The 20418-nt window shown below is 38.1% G+C and overlaps 1 protein-coding gene across 1 annotated transcript in view; it reads right to left on the reverse strand.

Annotated features, from left to right (window-relative positions):
* ANO4 (anoctamin 4) overlaps window positions 1–20418 on the reverse strand; it is a 190167-nt gene that overhangs the window by 161074 nt on the left and 8675 nt on the right. The window contains exon 3 of the mRNA XM_045826360.1: window positions 1693–1797. Coding sequence (XP_045682316.1) covers window positions 1693–1797 — 105 coding nt within the window. The remainder of the gene's footprint in view (window positions 1–1692; window positions 1798–20418) is intronic.

A 20418-nucleotide genomic window follows, 5' to 3' on the forward strand; every position in this document is an offset into this window, starting at 1 on the left:
TAGCATAACACTTAGTTCTTAACAAGAAAACAGATTACTTCCAAAGTATCAGAAAGTTCTTAAACCTATAAATTTGGACTTGAATTTTAAATTGAAGTAACAATTCCTTTTTCTTATTTTTAAACTTAAATATTAAGTACTCACAAACTTATATTCTTCCACCTGTTCATAAAGAGGTCACCATTCTAAATTGGAAAACTATAGCACATTATACAAATGTCTTCACTAAAATATGCTAACAAAAATTACTATAAAAAGTGTCATAAGCATTTAGTTCATTTTGACATAAATTCATTCAGCCCTAAAAAATTTTTTAAATTCATCTCCTGTACTTGCACAGAAGTCATTTTATCATTTATTTAAAAATTTTTAAATCCTTTCAGCACTGAATAATTTATCATCTTCTTTGACACCAAATAAAGTAATTACATAATCTGATAACTTTCCATGAAGAGTTATTTTCTCTCTAATGTCTCTTAATTTGATTTTTATCCTCCTGGGGAGATTTTTTTTCTTTCTTCAGGAGCCTAATCTAAAGGGATTGCCCAGCCAGAACAAATAGCTGAAGAACAAATATTCTTCATCAAAAATATTTCTCTCAAAACTAGCCTTATCTCCTTCAACTTTAGAATCCTTCATGTCAGTGTGTGATATAAGTGCCCTTATACTGAGCACATTCATGAAGGAATTAACCCTCCATTCTAGTCTGGTCTTCGATATTTATCATAACACCTTACTATCAATACTTAACTTATTGGACCCTAAGTTGTCTGAACTATAGAGTGGAGATATTGTCTCATAAGGCCAGGAGGGTGGCACAATGACAAAAGGGGATTACTACTATAAAGATGCTTAAAATTTATTTAAAAACTCATACAGAAATGCAATGTTGCAAAACTAAACATAGCAAAAAACATTGCAGTGGTTCTTTATGCAATGCAATGATCTTTAGATCCAAGTCCTTCAAATGCAACATTATATAACACTCTGTAATTAAAAGAGAAGCATCATTATCTAGAACTAGAGGTCTGATAACAAATGCTAATGACTTAGTGTGTGATACCGCATCAACCATCCTCAGGGCTAAATCTATAACTTGAGTAAATGTATAAATTATGATGAAAGTCTCAGTGAAGAGCATAAAACACAAATAAAGTAGTATAAAAAGAGTGAGCCTTGATTAATCAAACAGCTTAGAAGAGAGCAGTCGCTTGTGGGTCACAGCCCACCATCAGCGACTCCTGATACCCACTTGGGAGAATAAATTCCTGGTTTCAGCTTACTGCACCAACACTTCCTTCCTACCACTTACATTAGAGCAAAGGAATAGGATTCCGTTTTCTTAAATATTTTTTTCCAGCATTATTAATCCAGGAATCTAAAAAATTACAATACCTAGTGGTTTTTAGAATATTATTGCATATTACATATACAGAATTTACAATTCCATTAGAGTTTCCCACCAGGCTTCTTCAAAGCCCCCAGTGTTATATGGCTCACAGTTTCACAAATTAAACCTGCATTTCACTAACCATCACTTCCGGTCTCAAAATTATTTAACCTGTACCTTTTTTAAGACATCATTATATTTTTTTAAAGCTTGGCATTCAAGGTTTCTAGTTTTAGTACCCCTCCCAAGTATTATAAGTGTTTCTTCTTTCACGATGAATTTAAAATTTGAGTGCGACTTACTTTCTTGTATTGCATTAAGAATCTCTGAAAAGTCGACATCACTCTTTGGGCCGTCAGGTAGTATTTGCATATCCAGCTGGTAGCCTTGCAAATCCACTCCTCCTTCTAGAGAAATGAAAGATATTCATGGAGTTTGCACTGGTTATCAGAGAGCCCAGCATTAGGGTCCCAAGGAGAAGCAATGTCAAACTCTAAAATGAACAGCCAGCCATTTGCCAGTAATCTTCCCTCATGGACAGATGGCTTTAAAAAAATGAGGAACATCACTAGTCATTTGCTCTGTATGGGACCAAAAAAGGTTTAATGCAAAAATAAGGCCAACTACGTTATTGCAATACTGCATACTTTATAATATTTATTGATGACTCCATGGGTAAAGAATGATAGCCTGCACCCAAGGATATTTAAAATTATTTTCAATTTCTACATAGCTAATAAGTGACATTCAACACAAATACTTTATGACACCATCCTCTTTAAAATTATAATTCAATTGCAGAGAAAATTTAATATTCTTGATATCCCAGAGGAAAAAAGGTACCACCTTTCCCTCACAGTTGGACTTCCCTGCTATATCATGTATTTTTTCAATTATATCAGAATATTTTTATTTATTGTATCATGTAATCAAGCCTCTTGCAAGTACTAGGTTTGTCTGATGTATTTTTGGTGTATGCTAAAGAAAAAAGATTTTTATGCTTCTCCACACACTTATAGAACATTTAAGGAAGTCAAAGAAACCATGTTATCAAACTGTAACTTTATCATAAACAATAATAAACCTCAGAATGCTTCCTAAAGTACCAGTCAGAACATCTCCAATTTGAGGAGTCCGGAACTGCTAAAAGCCGATACTAAAATAAACAGATAGCCTGATGAATGGATGGTGGCATGCCCTAGCTCCCAATATTTTTGTAGAAATAATTCTTTCATAAAACTCAGAATTATTCTTAGCCTTGAGTAAAATTTCAGTTAGAGCCTTAAAACTCAAGAGGAATAAGACACAGTCAGTGCCTTCCGGGGAACACTCATGCCAGGAGGGAAATAAACACAAGTAGCATAATGGAAGGTAAGCTTTAGGGGGGCAGGACCTTTTGTCTGTGTGCTGTAACCCAGCACCAAGAATTCTGCGTGAGGGCACAGAGTAGGGCCTCCACAAATGCTGAGTGAGTGAACAAATGAATGAGGTTGTGCAGCAATTACAAAACAAAGGCAGTAGAGCTATAAGTAAAGTGAAAGGCTCAGACTCTTGAGTCAGACAGACCAGCACTCAAATTCTTATTAGGTAACACCAAATCTCAATAAATCTTAGTTTCCTTATCTATAAAATATGGATGATAGTAATAATCTCACAGACTAGCCAGGAGGACTAAATGAGATAATGCATGAGAAGCTTTTAGCTGTAACACAGTCATCACTCAGTAAGTGGAAGCCATCACTGTTACCATCCATACTCATCTATTAGAGCAGTACTGCCACTTACGTAGAAACTATCTAGCTAGTGAATAATGAGAAGAAACATAAGCCAATTCTTTGGGACACCTGCATGCATTTAGTGACTGTCAAGCGCTGCAGACACAGCAGTGAACTTTTTAAACGCATGCATGCAGTTGGCTCATCGCAGAGTCTGAAGTTACCCATAAGACTAAGCTTCTCAATGGGGCCTTCCTGTTGGCCCAGAATTATAATGTGCTATTTTCTTTTCTTCCCCACGGCCAGCTACCTCAAAAATTCTAATGCTTATCAACCTCTACTAAAGCTAATCACCTTTGTTCTGTCCAATGCCCAAAGACTTTACTATGAGGATGAAAATAAAAATGAAAACACAAGAATATTCAATACTGCCTATTGGCCAGGCTCTGTCCTGCATACTTCACTATCTCATTTACTCTTTACTCCAACTTTGTAAAGGAAGCATAATAAGGTGAAATTCACCCTAAGTCACACAGCTGCTAAGTTGTAAAGATATAATGCCAATCCATGCTCTTAACTAGTCTTTAACACCACCTCTATCCAAGCCATCACAAATACAGGCCATTAGAAACATGAGAATTGGACTTTGACCAACAGTCCCAAGGTCAAACAGGGGTGTCTAGCCTTTTGGCCTCTCTGGGACACACCTGAAGAACAGGAGTTGTCTTGGGTCACATATTAAATATATTGCGACATGTAATCACAAAAAATCTCATGACGTTTTAACTAAATTTACGATTTTGTGTTGGGTCACGTTCATGGTCATCCTGAGCCACATGCAGCCTATGGGCTGCAGGTTGGACACCCCTGGTAGTACATCAAAAGCCATTATGTAACCTAAAAAGCAAATGACTTCCTAAATAGATTAATAAATAGAAGCCTAATTGATTTACTTACTGCTTGCTGTGGTCAGTAGTTCATAAATTCCAGCAGTAGTTATGACTACTAAATAAATGCCAGTTTTAGTAACTACAGTTCCACAAAATTTTAATACATTTTTTTTTGCTGGAAGACAGTATAAGAGTAGAAGTCATAAGATAAGCAACACGCAGGAGGCATTCAAGTCATTGAAGTCTGTCTTTAAAGAATATTTAGTGATATGGGAAATGCTTAATGTGTAATGAAAAAGTGGGGAAAATGTATACAAGAACCAAGATATGTTATAGGTATGTCTCGAGTACATTAAAAAAAAAATGCCGTTTTATGTGACTAGGAAAAAAAAAAGATAGAAAACTCCAAATGGGTATAGAAGTTACTTCCAGCTTTGAAATTATGGGTACATTTTTCTTTTATTCTTTATCTTTTCTATGTTTTTTCACAAGAAGTATAAATTATTTTTATAATTTTAAAGGAATTTAAAAGTCCATATTGTGACAGTGAAGGATATTAAGTATTTAGAGTTCAGGATTTAGGACAAGAGTATCAATGTTAACCCATTAAGGAACGAATTTAAGATTTTCTAAATGAATGTCATTCTTGTAATGTAAAATTCAAGTAGCTTCAGTTTTCAAAATGCAATGTCACCTTCATGGTAAACATTCAGATCACATTTAGAATCCCTAAAATATAAGGTATTTTTCTCCTCTGCTCTAGAAGAAATATGAAATATACTTTCATAAAGTATAATACAATGGTCTGGAGGCTCTGGCAGTAAGCCATTCATTTACGACTAACACAACAAGGTGGGAGCTGCTGCAAAACAAGGACTTTTTCGAACCTTCTCAACGGGAAGTGGTCACTAGGCAAGGACACTCGCCAGTGACGCCTTCCAGGCGACAATCTTCACTGTCAGCACTCCTGCCCAATGAAAGCGGCTAAATGACTTCAATATGCAAAAGGCTGTATGTCTACACTGAACTTTTGATATTTAATTATTTACTGTTAGTCTTGTAGGTGTTTTTAAAGATTTTATTTATTTATTAGAGAGGGGAAGGGAGGGAGAAAGAGAAAGGGAGTAACATCAATGTGTGGTTGCTTCTCATGTGGCCACCACTGAGAACCTGGCCTGCAACCCAGGAATATGCTCTGACTGGGAATCAAACCTGCAATGCTTGGGATGGCAGCCCATGCTCAATCCACTGAGCTATGCCAGACAGGGCTAGTCTTGTCGTTTTGACGTGATTTCTAAAAAGTTGAGAATCTGAGTTCTTCCTGCAGTCATGGATATCTCTACTTTGAGTTAAAGCACAAAGCTCCAAAAACAAGGCAAGATGGTAAAGATGTCATGGTTTCAAAGCGAAGAATCTTTAAAATAAAGCACAGCACCACTGGACCCTGGTAATTGACAGGCAACTAAAGTACAATCCTGAGAAAACGAAACCCGTCACATTGAAGAAGGAAGCTAAAAAAGATTCCTACAGATGTGGAGAACATACTGAACAATTAAAAAAATCAAAAATAGATACAAAATTCATGTCTTCTCCACATTTGCCTTTAACTTGTCTTACACTTGACTGACAGGAGCGTTTCTAATCAAATCTTAATTGTGATTCTGTAGTATGAATAAAATTGAAAGTAGTTTCAATAAAAAGTGACCTTGATAACAGCATTTCCTTTCAATAAAAGTTCTTCAGCTGAGCAAGCAATATTTTAAACATTCATTTTAGATTCGTATCTAGCTTACATGGATTTTAGCTAAAAGCTTATCTACCAAAGGAACCAAAGAAACAAGCTCCAAACATGAGTTTCTCAATCAGCAAATACGTCCATGCCTCTCCCATCCCACCTCTGTTTGTAGAGATCCCTTTCTACTTATAAAATATTGTAATTGAATTTACTGCAGTTATACTGGTTAATAAAAATATGTAGGTTTCAAGTGTATAATTCTATAGTACATCATCTGTATATTGTATTCTGTGTTCACCGCCCAAAGTCTAGTGTCCTTCCATCACCATTTATTGCCCCTTTATTCTCTTCTACCTCCCCCACCCCCTTTCCCTCTGCTAATCATCATACCATTGTCTGTATCTATGAGGTTTTCGTTTTTTGCTTAATTCCTTCACCTTTTCCACCCAGCCCCTGAACTCCCATTCCCTCTGACAGCTGTCAGTCTGTTCTTTGTAGCTATGAGTCTCTATTTTTTCTTTGTCTTAATCATTTTAAATTGTTATTCCATTACAGTTGTCCCAATTTTTCCTCCTTTGCCCTCCTCCGCTCACCCCGCCCCCCTCACTCCTACAGTCATGGGCAACAGTGTGGGAGTCTCTCTCTTTCTGTTTTAAGGTCTATCCTAAGTGCTCTGCTTAATCCTAACAAGTAAAGACCATTTTCCACCCACTGAACACCCATAGGTATCTATATTTTATCTTTTCTATGGTGCATGTTTCCCATCGATAGTATGGTAGGTAAAGTGCCTAGCACACTGTGGAATAGACACAGACAAGATGAGAATGCTCCTCACCATCTAGCTCTCTTTCCTCATCTCCAGTACCCTCAGTGAGGCTGCAACGTGATCGAGGTCCTGGACCAAACTGCGTCCATCTTTTTATCCCCTATGGAACCTGGAACATGGCCTCAGAAAAACATTAGCTTCTCAGTTATTGCTTTTACTGCAATTTCACATTATTGATAACAGTAAATGGACATATACCAAGAAAATGCCCCAGTTTTCCTTTTCAGTCCACAATTTTAAGGCATCTTGGTAGGTTATCTATAGATGACTATGAAAGACATATTCTAAATCATGCATTTTCTTCTTTGTAAAAATTTTTTAATGTTGTCAGATAATAAAGAAAATCTTAATGTACCAACAGGCTTATAGTGAAAATTAACAGTTGCTAAACTCACCTCTTCCTCAACCCCAGTCCCATTTTCCCCAGTACAACCCCTTTTAGGAATCTGCATTGTTACTTCTTTTGGATACTTCCATGTGTGTAGTCCATTGTTTCTTGATCAATTCCATACACTACTTATTGTTTTCTACTATGATATAAGACAATATAACTTACATTAGGGCTACTTTGCTTTGCCTTCCACCCACCCATCAAATAACTAATCTTCATTATTATATTATATTGCCTCAGTTTAGTAAACTTTTAAAAAGTTATTAAAAATTTAACTTCTTATTCAAGCAAATATAGACACTTCTTATACTTGCAAATGAACACAAAGTGGTTTAAAAAGCAGATTTTGATGCTACATTGTCCTGGATTTCAATGCCATTTCCATACGACCCTGAACCACTAAAAAATAAGTTTCATTTTTCTCATTTACAAAATAAAGAGGATAAAAATTTTGGAGGTTCTACTAAAAATTATTAAAAATTATTTGGCTCATCATGAGCCAAAATCATCACGATCCACTAAAATTGTTACGTGACATACTCAGTCTCTACACACTGAGGGCCAATTCCGGTTTAGGGCTTAAATTAGACAAAAAAAAAATTAGTAAAAACCTTGTAGTTTGGACTTGGAATAGTTATTTCTTCTTTAAGCAGGAATAAAGGAAACTGTGACAAGTCACACCTTACCTTCCCTGTGAGACACTAAAGATGGGGGACCCCATAAAGTAGGCTTAAGGGGACAACGGGTATTTTCTGTGATTTCCTCATAACAAACGATGTTAGTTAGGCCTGAGCTTCTTTCTGCATTACATTTATCTTCTGACTTAAAAATCAGTAGTTCCTGTCCTGAGAGGTATATTTAATATCAATCCTCAAATGCAGCATATTTTACAGAAAGGAAGCAGTGATATTTCAAAACTTAATATAACTATCTAAAGTAAATCCTCAGATGTCCTATTTTTGCACTTACTAGGTTTCAAAGACACCATTTTTGAAAGTGGGAGTCTGCTTTCAATTTCCCATAAGCCAACTCAGTATTTCTATGGCATTGTTAAGACACAGAATGAATGGTACTAGGAGGGGAGGGAGGTACAGACTTTCTTTGCATCCACCAATGTCCCTGATAAATCTTTTAAGAAGGAAGAAAGAAAATGAATTTCATTCATCTGGAGGATCTGAAATTGAAAACCCTAGATTTACATGTGGGATATTCCACTGGTTCCAGGAAAACTTTCCATCTCTGCTTCTTAACTTCATTTATAGCGTGTTCCAAAACGTCTTCAGTGTGCCATGAGCTCAAAAGGCTCTGCAACAGAGGATGCCTCATAAGTGCCACTAGAAAAAGACACACCAATCACCCTCTTTTATATTAGTGTTCCTTATAAATCTAGTGATGTGGCAAGATCATTTTTACTTACAGATGAAAGCTCAGCTTTGTGTGAGTAGGAAAAACCGGATTGGTTCACCCACACTGATCACTACAAAAGCTACAAATATTCCTGCAAATGACTGGCATTGGGCAGTTTTATGGACTCAGTTCTGGACTGAGAGAACCGCTCAGGTGTAAAGACTGGAGAACCACTTTTGGCCAACAGCGGTAGATGTTTCCCAGGTTGAAAATGGAGATAACAACCCCACTGCTTCAGCCAGTAATGGCTGTCCTTCAACAAAACTGCTTCCGTGTGTCCCTGGATTGGCAAGATAGTCACCTCCTCAATGATAATGCGCCTCTGCCGCTAAGAGTTTCAAAGAGGGCTTGGAAATCTGAGCTTTGGAGCCCTAAATGGCAGGAAGGATTTGTGCCACCTACACACAGAGCTCAGTGGATGAGGGTCTTCCAGTCTCCTAGAGGCTGAGGTCTTTTGCTATGATGACAGGGACTCACCGAGGAAGGAAAGGGAGAAAGTAAGGATTAGGAGGGATGACAGAAGAGAAACCATGAAACTTTCAGCATCACTATCCTGCTGTTTATCTCTTAACCTGCATGATAAATCTGGATGCACAGGGAGCTTGGGCTGGATATATGAAGAAGGACGTCCCTACAAGACAACAAGCCTCATGAGAGCTTGCACACCAGCCTCTCATCCCTCAGTTAGGGAATCAAGTACAGCAGAAGTTACTATTTTCTGATTTCCATGGTCAAGGGCTTAGTCTGGGCTTAGGGTTTAGGCCACTAGTTATAGTTGTGTGATCTTGAGTTAATATTACTTAAATCTCTCCAAGCTTCTCAAAAATATAAAATTATTTGAAATAGCCTCAGGCAGAAGATGCAGTTTTAAATTTCACAAAACACAACACTCCTTCCAGAAGTTAATCACTTGGTTTTCTTTGTGGTTCCCTTTTCCACAGCTTTTCTTTATTCGCTTTGCATGTTCAAATGGTTGTGAAGGATTCTTCAGAAAATTTTCTCTAAATGCATCTCATAGGTACAAATATATGCATGTGTCCCTCAGTAAAGGGAAAAGAAAATGCAAATATTGAAGGGAAGAATCTGGTATGTATTTTTAGATAATTCCTCATATGATAGCAAGGAGTACAGAATCCAATGCCCACATTTGCCAAGGCCCAAAATAGCTTGTTTTCCTAAGCACCCCCTATTTACTAAGCTCACATCACACATCTTAAAAAAAAAAAGTGCTCAAAGAGGAAGCAATTCAAATGAGGGATGATTAGTGTTATTTCTAAACCACAGCATACTAACTGTTCTGAAATACATCACGTTGACCTTCAAAGCAATGAGAAACAAAACAGAAGTCCCTTTAAGAAACTCTTATCATTTTTCTTTCAAATAATTTGAAAGCCATGTGGAAGATCTTTTCTTGCAGCCACACCAAAAATCCATTCCACAAACAGGAAAACAAATATGTGATTTCATCCATTCTTCCGATCTACTCACGAGGGGCAGCCAGATTCTTTGGGCTCAGTATAGAAGAATCTGCCACAATTAAGAAAAAAAAAAGGCTGTTTCCAGATAAGGTGCTGAGAAAACACTAAAATTTCACACTCAACTAATTCTCCTCTTCAAGAAAAAGAGAATTGACACCGTGAAAAAAAATAAGAAATTAAAGACACAGGTTTTAGTTTGGGTCCATCATTTACTAATTTTGTAGTTTGGAGCAAACAGTTTCATGTCCTGAACTGCAGAGAAAGGGGTGATTCCACCTCGCAGACTGCTGCGAGCACTAAACGGGATGTAGGAGAAATAGCAGTAGCGAAAGCCTCTCAGAAACAAGGAAGCAACAGCTGACGTAAGGAGGTAGTGACATGATTATTACTGTTGTAAAGGCTGGCCGTACATTTACTTTTGCCTTATTTTTCCCCCTAAAGAATAAGTTCAATCTTGGCAGAACCCAGGACAAGCCAGCCAGAAAAGACCTGTCTGTTGGCTGCCTTTCGCTCTTGAAACCTTTCCTTAACTGCCTCTCATCGTTTGCTCTCCCCACAGACTCTGGTGCTGCTGGTTTTGTTTGTTCATTTGTCGTTTTTTAGCACATGGAATTCTGTTTAATGGTAGAAATTTTACACTACAATAGGCTCTTCAAGGTAAAGTTGTGGTATAAATTTAAAAACACAGAGGACTCATTTCTTCTATAGTTGTTTATTTATAAACAAAGTGAAATTGCAACTTTCAGTGTTACTTTAAATAAAATTTATCCTCTTTTTTCTTAGCCATTTAGTATTTTTTTTCACCCTGTGCAAAGAATTTTCTGCAGTTTGGCTAAAACATGGCACTTCTGTGTAAGGTGTGAAACAGCATATGAAAGGCCCTGGCTGAGTTCAGACTGTTCCCTGATTTGAGACCAAGTCCTGACATGAAGGCCAGAAAATACCATATTTTGCCATATGTCATGCACAGTTTTTGCCCAAATTTTTGAGGAAAAGTAAGGATGCACATTATACATGGGTATAATGATCACATACCATGGGTATAATAATGGGTATAACAATCCCATGTATAATGCACACAAAAACATGGGTGTGCATTATACATGGCAAAATATGGTAATCGTTGAAACTCGGAAACGGGAATGAGTTTTGTTTGGAACTAGAGAAGGGTAGGATGAAAAAGCAGAAATCTTCTGTAGAATAGAACAAAAAAGAATCTGCGAAGTGGAGAATCACTTAAATATAAAGAAATAGTAACACATTAGGATGACTATGTATATTTTCAGTGGAATACCAATGATTCCTTCTTGAATATAGTCTTCTTATGCTAAGGTCTGAACTCTTACAGGGCTTTTAACTTAAATTTCCCAAGGTTTTGTTATACTACCTTGCTAGGAATGTTGCTATCAAGCTGTCTAAGGAAGAAGGTAATAGCGTAATGAATGATAGAATCAAACCACCGCAGTTAGAATTTTGCCTCTGCCACTTACTGACTGTGTGTCCTTGGGCAAATTATTTCACTTTTCTGTGCCTTAGTGCCCCCATATCCACCATAAAAAAGGATAACAGCATGAGGATATTATGGGAGTTGAGATAATGAATGCAAATAGCTTAACAGTGCTTGAGGTTGGAAATATGGGAAAGTGCTTAATAAATTGTAGATTTTATTAAAAATAAAATTTTATTGTTATTGAATACTTAAGTCTTCTGTATGCAGACAGCACTACAGATATTCTAGCTCCCTGGAAACAACAACATCTCCAAGTTTCTCTCCTGTGATATCATCTTGGCCCAGCATTTAAATACCACAGCTACACAAGCGAAAAATAACCATGCGTACAGAGAGAAAGGGCTGCTTAGGTTTTAAAAGAGAGATAAAAGAAGGTTAAAATTTCTTGGGAAAATGATCAAACATATCAACAAAACACCATTTTGTAAGCTCTGCAGGAGAACAAAGGACATATTCTGTGACTGCTGACATTTCTCTAGGACCGTAAGATGGGCCACGCAGATAAAGGAATAGCAAAAGAAGAAATATTTTGGATTTCAGAAGGCTTCTAATTCTATTTTATATTGCATAGTCATTAAAGTGTGATCATTTGATCCATGCCCACTATGCTCTACAGTTTCCAATTCAAAAAATTTCAATCAATGCTTCCGTTTACTCTGCTCTGGACCCTTAGAGTCCCAAGACGGGTGCTCTTAATGCTCTTGTTATTAGCTTATAAAAGTGAATAAAAAATAATATTCATTGATGATGAGTGGCCAAAAGATAAAGTCAAGTAAAATCAATACACAAGAGAAACATCTGACACAAGCAGAAGGAAAGAGAAAGCTTATGAATACAGGAAGAGGGTGAACATCCCAGTGCCAGCGTAGCAAGGTGTACATCCTCTTACTGGTACCTGGCACAGGTTAACTGGGAAAATGGTCCAACGGGGCAGCGACTGAGCAAGAAATGATTCCAAACATACGTATTTTCAGGCTTCAGAGTTTTGCCTGTGATGATGGTGACAACAAAAATCATCGCTGCCATTTATTATTGAGCACCTACTATGTGACAAGGACCATACTGGGCACTTCACATGAATGAATGTGCTTAATTGTCATAACAATGCTGTAGAGGGTCACCAGATATTAAATATAAAAATGAAGGGTTACCAGTTAAAATCTGAATTTCAAATAACTAACTAATAGTTTTTTTTTCTTATAGGTGTGCCCCCTGTAATATTTGGTACATGCTCTCACCACAAAGGAATCATAGTTAGTGTGGAATTTAACTGTAAGATCTATATTTCATCTGGCAAACCTAGCACTGTGAGACAGAAACCTAGCACTCATCAGCAAAAGGGAGGGTATTAAGATTCAGAGCAATTAGGCCATTTGGTCAAGTCCAAATAGCTATATTATGTAGCATCTCTGGGTTTAAAATACCTAACAACAAAGCTTTCATCCATAACCAGTATAATACACTGTCTCTATTATATGCTCTTTCCTCTATCTGGGTGGCCATGCCCCCTCCTCCTGTTCAAATCCTGGTTGACCTTCAAAGTCCAATTTGTAAACCACATGCCTTCTGAGGCCTTCTTAAATTTTCCACAATAAGAATGTTCCCATAACTTTCTTTAAATCTCTTCTCCAGCCCTTAATACAGTTTGACTTCTCTTCCAGCAGGTGGACGGTCCCTGCAGTGGACATCCATCCTTGTCTATTTCCCTTTTCTAACATCGCCCCTATTGCCTTTTGGGCAAGTGTCTTCCCCCTGCTGTGTGCAGCCCAAGAGGGAGGAGAAATCAAGGGGTCCTTCCCTCCTATTATAAAAGCTGACGGAGAGGTCTCCTTCCGTCCCCATCCTTTCTCTCACCACGCTCTGTTCAACCAAGGGAAAGGTGCACAACCAGTAGGATGTCTCTCCTAGGTCTTCCAAATTTGATTCAAATAATACAAAACTAAAAAAAAAGCTAAGCGTCCATTTCTTCCAGATAGTTAAATAGTTCTTTTCTTGGTTTCTGGTTTTTTTTTTCCTCCCCCAAGGCTGGTTCTCCAGGCTTTCCTTTCATATCACTCAGATTTAAATTCCTTCCTTGCTTGGATTAAATAATTGGTTTCAGTTATTTATAACCAAAGAACACTGCCTGACTATCTTTTTGGACATGACTGTGAGCTCCCCAAGGACCATGTGTAAGAAAGTTCTATACCATTTCAGCCCCAAAGAAGTATCTTCTGAATAAATACTTGTTAGTACATGGTAGACACTCAGAAAAGTTTGTAAACTCAAAGGGAAGAATGAACTAAAATTACGTAGGGCGGATGGCACAGAGAGCTGGAAGACTGTCTTCTTTCTTTTTGTACTTAACAACCCGTGGGTGGGCTTTCAGAAAGCACTTTGGGAATTGGGATTATTAACTTTGTAAAAGGTAGATGGATGACTTAATAGGCCTCAATATGACAAAAATGTCCGTGCTGCTCTAAGATCTGTGACTCACTACAAGAAACTCGGTTTGAGAGCTCTTCTGTAATCTCGCAATAGGACCATGATGCATCAGCATAAGTACACTGAAGGGAACGGTGAAATTGAAGTCTCATCTACCTTGCAGAATAATATGAGTTTTAAATATATATTCTTTCCCATTTTAATCAGTGTTATTGATTCACGCTTTCAATTCTTATTCAGTGAAAAACAAGGCACATTAAATACATCCTCTTATTGATGTTTAAATGCATGCAGCTCATTCCATGTATCAAAAGTAAAAAGAAAAAGGTGATAAAACACCGAGATAGTTATAAAAATGACAACCCAGCCTCACAATGGTATTTAACTATCCAAGCTAGAATGATAAGCCAACATGATACTTGAAAGTGCCATGTATGAAAACATGCAGTGTGTATATCCAGTGCAGTACTGGGCTTCTATTACTTGATATTTTAAAAACACAGTAGGGCTTTTCTACTCACTAAACAGGGCTGATAATGCAAAAAAGGCAAGTTATAGCATCACTGATGTCAATATCACTACATTCATACGCCAAAAATCTTTACAAATACACAAAAGAAGGAAATAAGATCCATGACCATTCTTATAGTATGTTTAGTGAAAACCGGAATGAAATTTTCATTGCGCAAAAGAGTAAGCTACACAATTTGAAAAGGACAAAACAAAATTAGAAACTACAGTGTACATTTAATAGTACAAGCCCTAAAGTTACACCCAGTATAAACTGATTGAAAGCAAGAACACTGCAAACAGCCTGACGGGTACGAGGCAGGCAACCTCGGCTCAACCAACACTCCAGCATCATCGCTACTGTTATGACTGTGGTGGGGGCTATTTAAAGGCACATCCAGCTCTCCCCCACAGATGGGGGCTCCTTCACCTGAAGTCCCTTAAAGGCTCTTGAAAGAAATCACTGGATGATAGAGGACAGACCCTGCACACCCCACCGCTACCCCAACAGAACCACCTACAGCCCACTTCTACGAAAAGAAAAAAATTCTTTTGCACTTGGAGTAGGTTTTGAAGGGGTTTATCCCCCTATATCTAGCCTCTGTTTCTGAAATCAGGTAAAGAAGCTATGCATTTTTTAATGAAGAACTTACAAAAAATGTGCAGATGCTTTATACACAGCAAAGACTTGGAGCCAGCTCATCTCCAAGGTAAGTCCCTGGGACTGGTGAAGGAGTATATGACAGAGTTAGCAGATTTTAAGCAAAAACAAATATGTTTAAAAGAAGACAAGTGCACTTTTCTTTGTCTTTAAAGGGACTGCCCTCGTAGCAAGGCCTGTGCACAAACACAGTCGTGCCCAGGCTATGCACAAACAAGGCCTGTGTCACAAACACAGTAGTGCCCAGGCTGGTCAAGTTTTAAGCCTGGTCCCTGCTATAGTGAATCCAGTGAGGACACTGGTCCTCCTTATCTTGCTCTAACTAGAAAAGAGAAAAGAAGACATATATATAGAGAGAGAGAGAGCACAAATGTATAGTATTGTGATACATCATCTATAATGTTTTAAAGGACAGCTCTTTATCTTTTCAGTGTCACTGGATTCTAAACAGTGAAATGTACCGTCTTGATAGAAAAACACTAAATTATAAAGTCATGTGCTTCCGTTATTTAAAAAAATAAAGTAGGAGCCAGTGTAAAGAAAAAAAATCACACCTTGAAAGAAAAACTTCACAGCGGTCTTGTACCTGGGAGCATCACTTGCTCTGTTTTAGGTTTTGCTTTCCAAGTCGCAAGTCTAAAATACTCTTTAAAGACAAACAGAGTTAAGCTGCTACCTTAACTGTTGCAGAGGGGAGGGTGGGTGCTTGAGTGAATGAATTTCCAGTGCTTAAATTATGATATATAGGCTCATCCCCTACTAGAATGAGTCATAGAGATATTCATAAACAGAAACTGTTTTGTGCACCAGTTTAAAAAACTAAGACTTCAGGTCTGCGCAATGAAAATCTGACATTAAATAAAGGGTTACATTTCCTATTACATATACAACCTGATCTTAAAAAACAAAACAGGTAGTTCACCTTACAAGAGGAAGCACGATAAATAAACAATCAGATGACTGGCTGAAATGCCACCAAAGTATTGCAAAAGCATACTGAAATGGCCCTTTATATTCAATACATCATTTGTTAAATACAATACAGATTGATTTTTGTTTGCGTTTTGTGTCTCTAAGTGTGTACGTGTGTGTGTCTGTGAGAATGTGTGTGTGTGCTGAGTGTGGTTTTCTTTTTTCCTTTGTGGTTGATTGAGAACTTTTCCACTGAGTTCAGAATGAGGAGGCTTTAAGTAACTAAAAGGACCTTAAGTGTTGTGACTTTTAAAAAATAATTACAAATAAAGTTATCTAAGGACTATTTCTGTCGTTACTGTTTACAAATACTGCCCCCCCCAAATGATGTAATAAACTAAGTAAAATAGGTTTATGTTTGATAATATCACATGCTCTAAGATCTAGGATTTGGGGATTAAAAATTATGATATCATAATATATGATAGCATAATGGGGGTAGGATATATGCTAATATATATATTCATATATACATATATATATACACATACACACACCCCACACACAGAGATTTTTAATTCCTAAATTTGTTACCACTGCAAAGATTTGAGAAATTTAGTCTCATCCCATTACATCCGACTTACTACTGAAATGGCGGTTTTAAAGTAAAAATAAGCAAGGATCTTTCTGGCAACTATAATAGTCAAAGAAAAGCCAGCAGTCAGTGACTGCGGGGAGTGAATTGCTGAGATAGTTATCACTGCTCACTCCCAGCAAATGTCAGTGCTATTCTTATCTTACACCTGGGATTCTGGAAGATTTCAGAGTTTCTCGTTGAGACGTGCTCCTCTAACCAGGTCTAAATGTTTTCTTCCCTCTCCAGTGGTTTATTATTATTATTATTATTATTATTATTATTATTATTGCTTTCAGAGAAAAAGGAAGGGGGGAGGGGAAGAGGGGAAAGTGGAAGGGAGGAGGAGAGGGAGAGAAACAATCAATGTGAGAGAGAAACATTCATGGGTTGCCTTCAGTATATGCCCAGACCCAGGAACGGAATCTGCGACCCTTCAGTCTGTGGACCAGGCTCCAACCTACTGAACCACACTGGTCAGGGCATTTCCTCTCCAGTTTGGCCCGTCACACTGTAGATATAAAATTGTTCACCTGTTTGGATGGGGAATGTAGGCAAGCTGGAGAAAGAAGGGGCCGAAAGGTCTCCAGAAACTATTAATAGGTCACTTCCAGCTTGATTTCTTTTAATAATAAATATAACCTGCAAGCTTAATGTCCAGAGTTTTGTTTATGTCATGTAACTTTTTCAGGGTTTTTTTTTTTTTTTCGATTTCAGCCTAAACATTCTGCCTCTAGAATTGAATTAGAATAAATAAACAAACACACAAAAAGGGAGTCTGCACAATCTAACAGGTCACAAAATGGATACAATGTTAAGTCAGGGTGCACTGAAAATGAGAAAATAGATAAAATACATTAACATGGAACAGACTGAAAGTGACCAGAGGGGGACAGTGGTGGAAAGAAGGGGACAGGACTAGACAAAGAACATGAATGAATGACCCATGGACATGGACAATGGTGTGGGAATTGACTGGGGAGGTGGGATAGATGGAGGAGGGCAAAGGGGTAAACATTGGGACGACTATAATAGAATAAAAATGAAAATGATTAAATGAAAAAAGGTAAAAAAAAAAGCAGCAGCTAGAGTGAATGGCAAATACAAATAAAGGGTATACATCCATAGCCTAAAGCTTTGGAATGTTTCCCAGTGTTTAAAAAATAAAAAAGAAAAGGTCGCTATCCATATCCACTATGGTGGATCATGGTATTTTGTAACCGTTATTACATGATGATTTGTCGTTCCAAAATATGTACTTTAAAAAATAGGTTTCTAATTGTGATTTGTTTAACATAATTGTATTTAATTAGAATTCTGTGCTAAACAATTGGCTTTATACAGGGTCCAGCAGGGGTAACGTCTGCTTGAACGTGGTTGGCAGTGCCAGCTGTACATAATGATTTTCTGCTTGTGTGTATTGAGAAATGATCACCACAATACATCTACAATAGTTCTCATCACCACCACACGCAGTTACGAATTTTTTCTCGTGATGAGAACTTAGAAGACTTCTTTGAGTCTTAATACCACTTCAGACCACGGTTCTTCCCTTTTCCCTGAACACTTTAACACATGCAACCATGGAGACTAGCCCTACTTTAATCTCGGCCATAAATCTCAAACAGCCCTTGAATGTGACCAATAGTTAAATGTTCTGTTCATCATATCATCACATGGGATCGCTTTCTCTCTCCCTCCCCTTTCTCTGCCTCTTTCTCTCTTTGGCTCCATTCTCATTCTCAACGATGACCTTGTAAGGTGCTCCCCACCTTACAAACGAAACTGACACAGTGGGAAGAGAACTTCTTAGATCCTCCTCATGCTGCTAACAACCACATACCCTCCCTTCCCATCTGTTACCACAGGGAAACTATTCATGATGGCATTGTGCATGGCTCTCATCCCTCTCACCAACATCCACATCATGAATTCTCCCCTTTCTGACATCATGAGTTATCTGCTAGAGATTTGCTGTTTGGAAAGGAAACTCTCTCTTGACCTTACTTTTCTTTCAGCTGCCCCCCTATTTCTTCACTATTCTTCATGGCAAATTTAAAAGAAAAAGTTGTTGTTTATATTCAGAGTATCCACTTCATATCCTTCCATTCCCTCTTAAATCTACCTTAATCAGGGTCCCATCGCTACCACTTCACCAAAGCTGCCCTTATCAAAAGCACCACGGATCTTCTAAAACTTTACTGAAATCAGTGGCCAGTTCTTAGTCTTTGACTTCTTGACTTTCAGCAATATTTAACCTAGATACTCACTCCTCTCGTGATAAACTCTCTTCACTTCCAATACACATCATTTCTGGCGACTTTCCATCCTGGCTGGACATTCTTTCTGGGTCTTGTTTGCAGCTGAGTCACGTTCTCGCTTACCTTTACTATTGGAGTGGCCCATATTTCAGCTCTTAATCCTCTCTCCTTCTTCATCTTTCCTTCTTTCTTTTGTCATCTCTTTTCATCTCACTGTTTCAAAGACCATTTGTATGTGAACAACAGCCAATTTGATATCTCCTTTCCAGACCAATCTCTCAAACTCCTGACATGTTTATCCCACCACTTACGTGATCTTCTTGCCAGTTCCCAGCACTGTCAGATTCATAATCAGACTTCTGGCCCAGGCCCTACTTCTGCCTTGAAACCCACCGCATCTGCTTCCCCTGCAGCCTTCTCTGTTGGAAACTAATCTAATTTACTCAGACCAAAACCCTTGGAGTCATCCTGAGGACTCCTTTCTCTCTTACGCCACATCCAATCCATTGGGAAAGCCTGTGGGCCCATGTTTAAAATCTTCCCAGAATCCAGATACTCACCACTATTTCTGCAACCCCACCCTCTAGTGAGAGTGGCCACCACCTCTTGACTGGATTGCACGGTGGCCTCCTGTCTGACCCTTCCCCTTTCATCCTATCCACAGTCTCTTCTCAAACAATACCTGGTGTTAAAATATAAGTCAGATCATAGGATTCTTCTGCTCCAAACCCTGTAAGTGTCCCCATTTCACAGTGTTCAAAGTCCTTACAATGGCCTACATGGCCCTGCTCCGTCTGATCCTGCTGACCTAAGCTGATGTTTTCCCCTCACTTCAGACTCAGGGGTCTCTGCTGTTCCTTGAACTTCCTGATTTACCCCTGTGCTGGGGCCTGTCCACTGCCTAGCCCTCTGCTGGAATTACTTGCCCACTTATACCGCTCTCTCGGCCCCTTCTAGTCTTTGATCACACACCCCGTCCACAAGGTGGCCCCCCCGCAACCGCCCTATTTAAAACTGCAACATGCAAACCTACCCGATTCCCCTACTTTTCCTTTTACCCATAATACTTATTCTCTTCCTAAACACTGTGTAATTTATCTTGTTATGTTTTTGCATTGTCTGTCTCTCCCGGCTAGGTATATTGACTGTCTCATTATTGTATCCCAAGTACTTGAAGGATATCGGGCAACCTAATAAACCCTCAATAAATATTTGTTAAAAGAAAGGCATGTAGAACAATGAGAAAACTACTGTAATTTGTTATCAATAACCCATAAATCTAGAAAAATTTGTTTACAAAGAAACCTATTTTAATAGTCTGAAAACCAGCTAATGATGGTTCAGTTCAGTCCTATCTTACACATATTTATTGGGGATACAAATATAAATAATCCATAATTCCCACCCTTCAAAACCTTATGGTAGAGAGATAAGTAATTTAAAAATGTTAAAATATAAGGGAGCAAGAACAGGGAATCCCAGAGAGAGCAGCATGGGCAAAGGTGGGGAGACACGAAACAGCACCAGGTGTTTGACGAGCTGAAGTCAGCCCGATCAGATATCTGATTAAGGTGATTAATGGTCTAGCTGATGTGCCAACGGGTCTAGACCATAGTCCCCAGTCACTCAAGGAATGCCAACCTAGGTATTGCTGTGAAGGAGTTTTGCTGATGT

The sequence above is a fragment of the Phyllostomus hastatus genome, unplaced genomic scaffold (genome assembly GCF_019186645.2).
Source record: "Phyllostomus hastatus isolate PE091 unplaced genomic scaffold, TTU_PhHast_1.1 phas_scaffold_755, whole genome shotgun sequence".
NCBI lineage: Eukaryota > Metazoa > Chordata > Mammalia > Chiroptera > Phyllostomidae > Phyllostomus > Phyllostomus hastatus.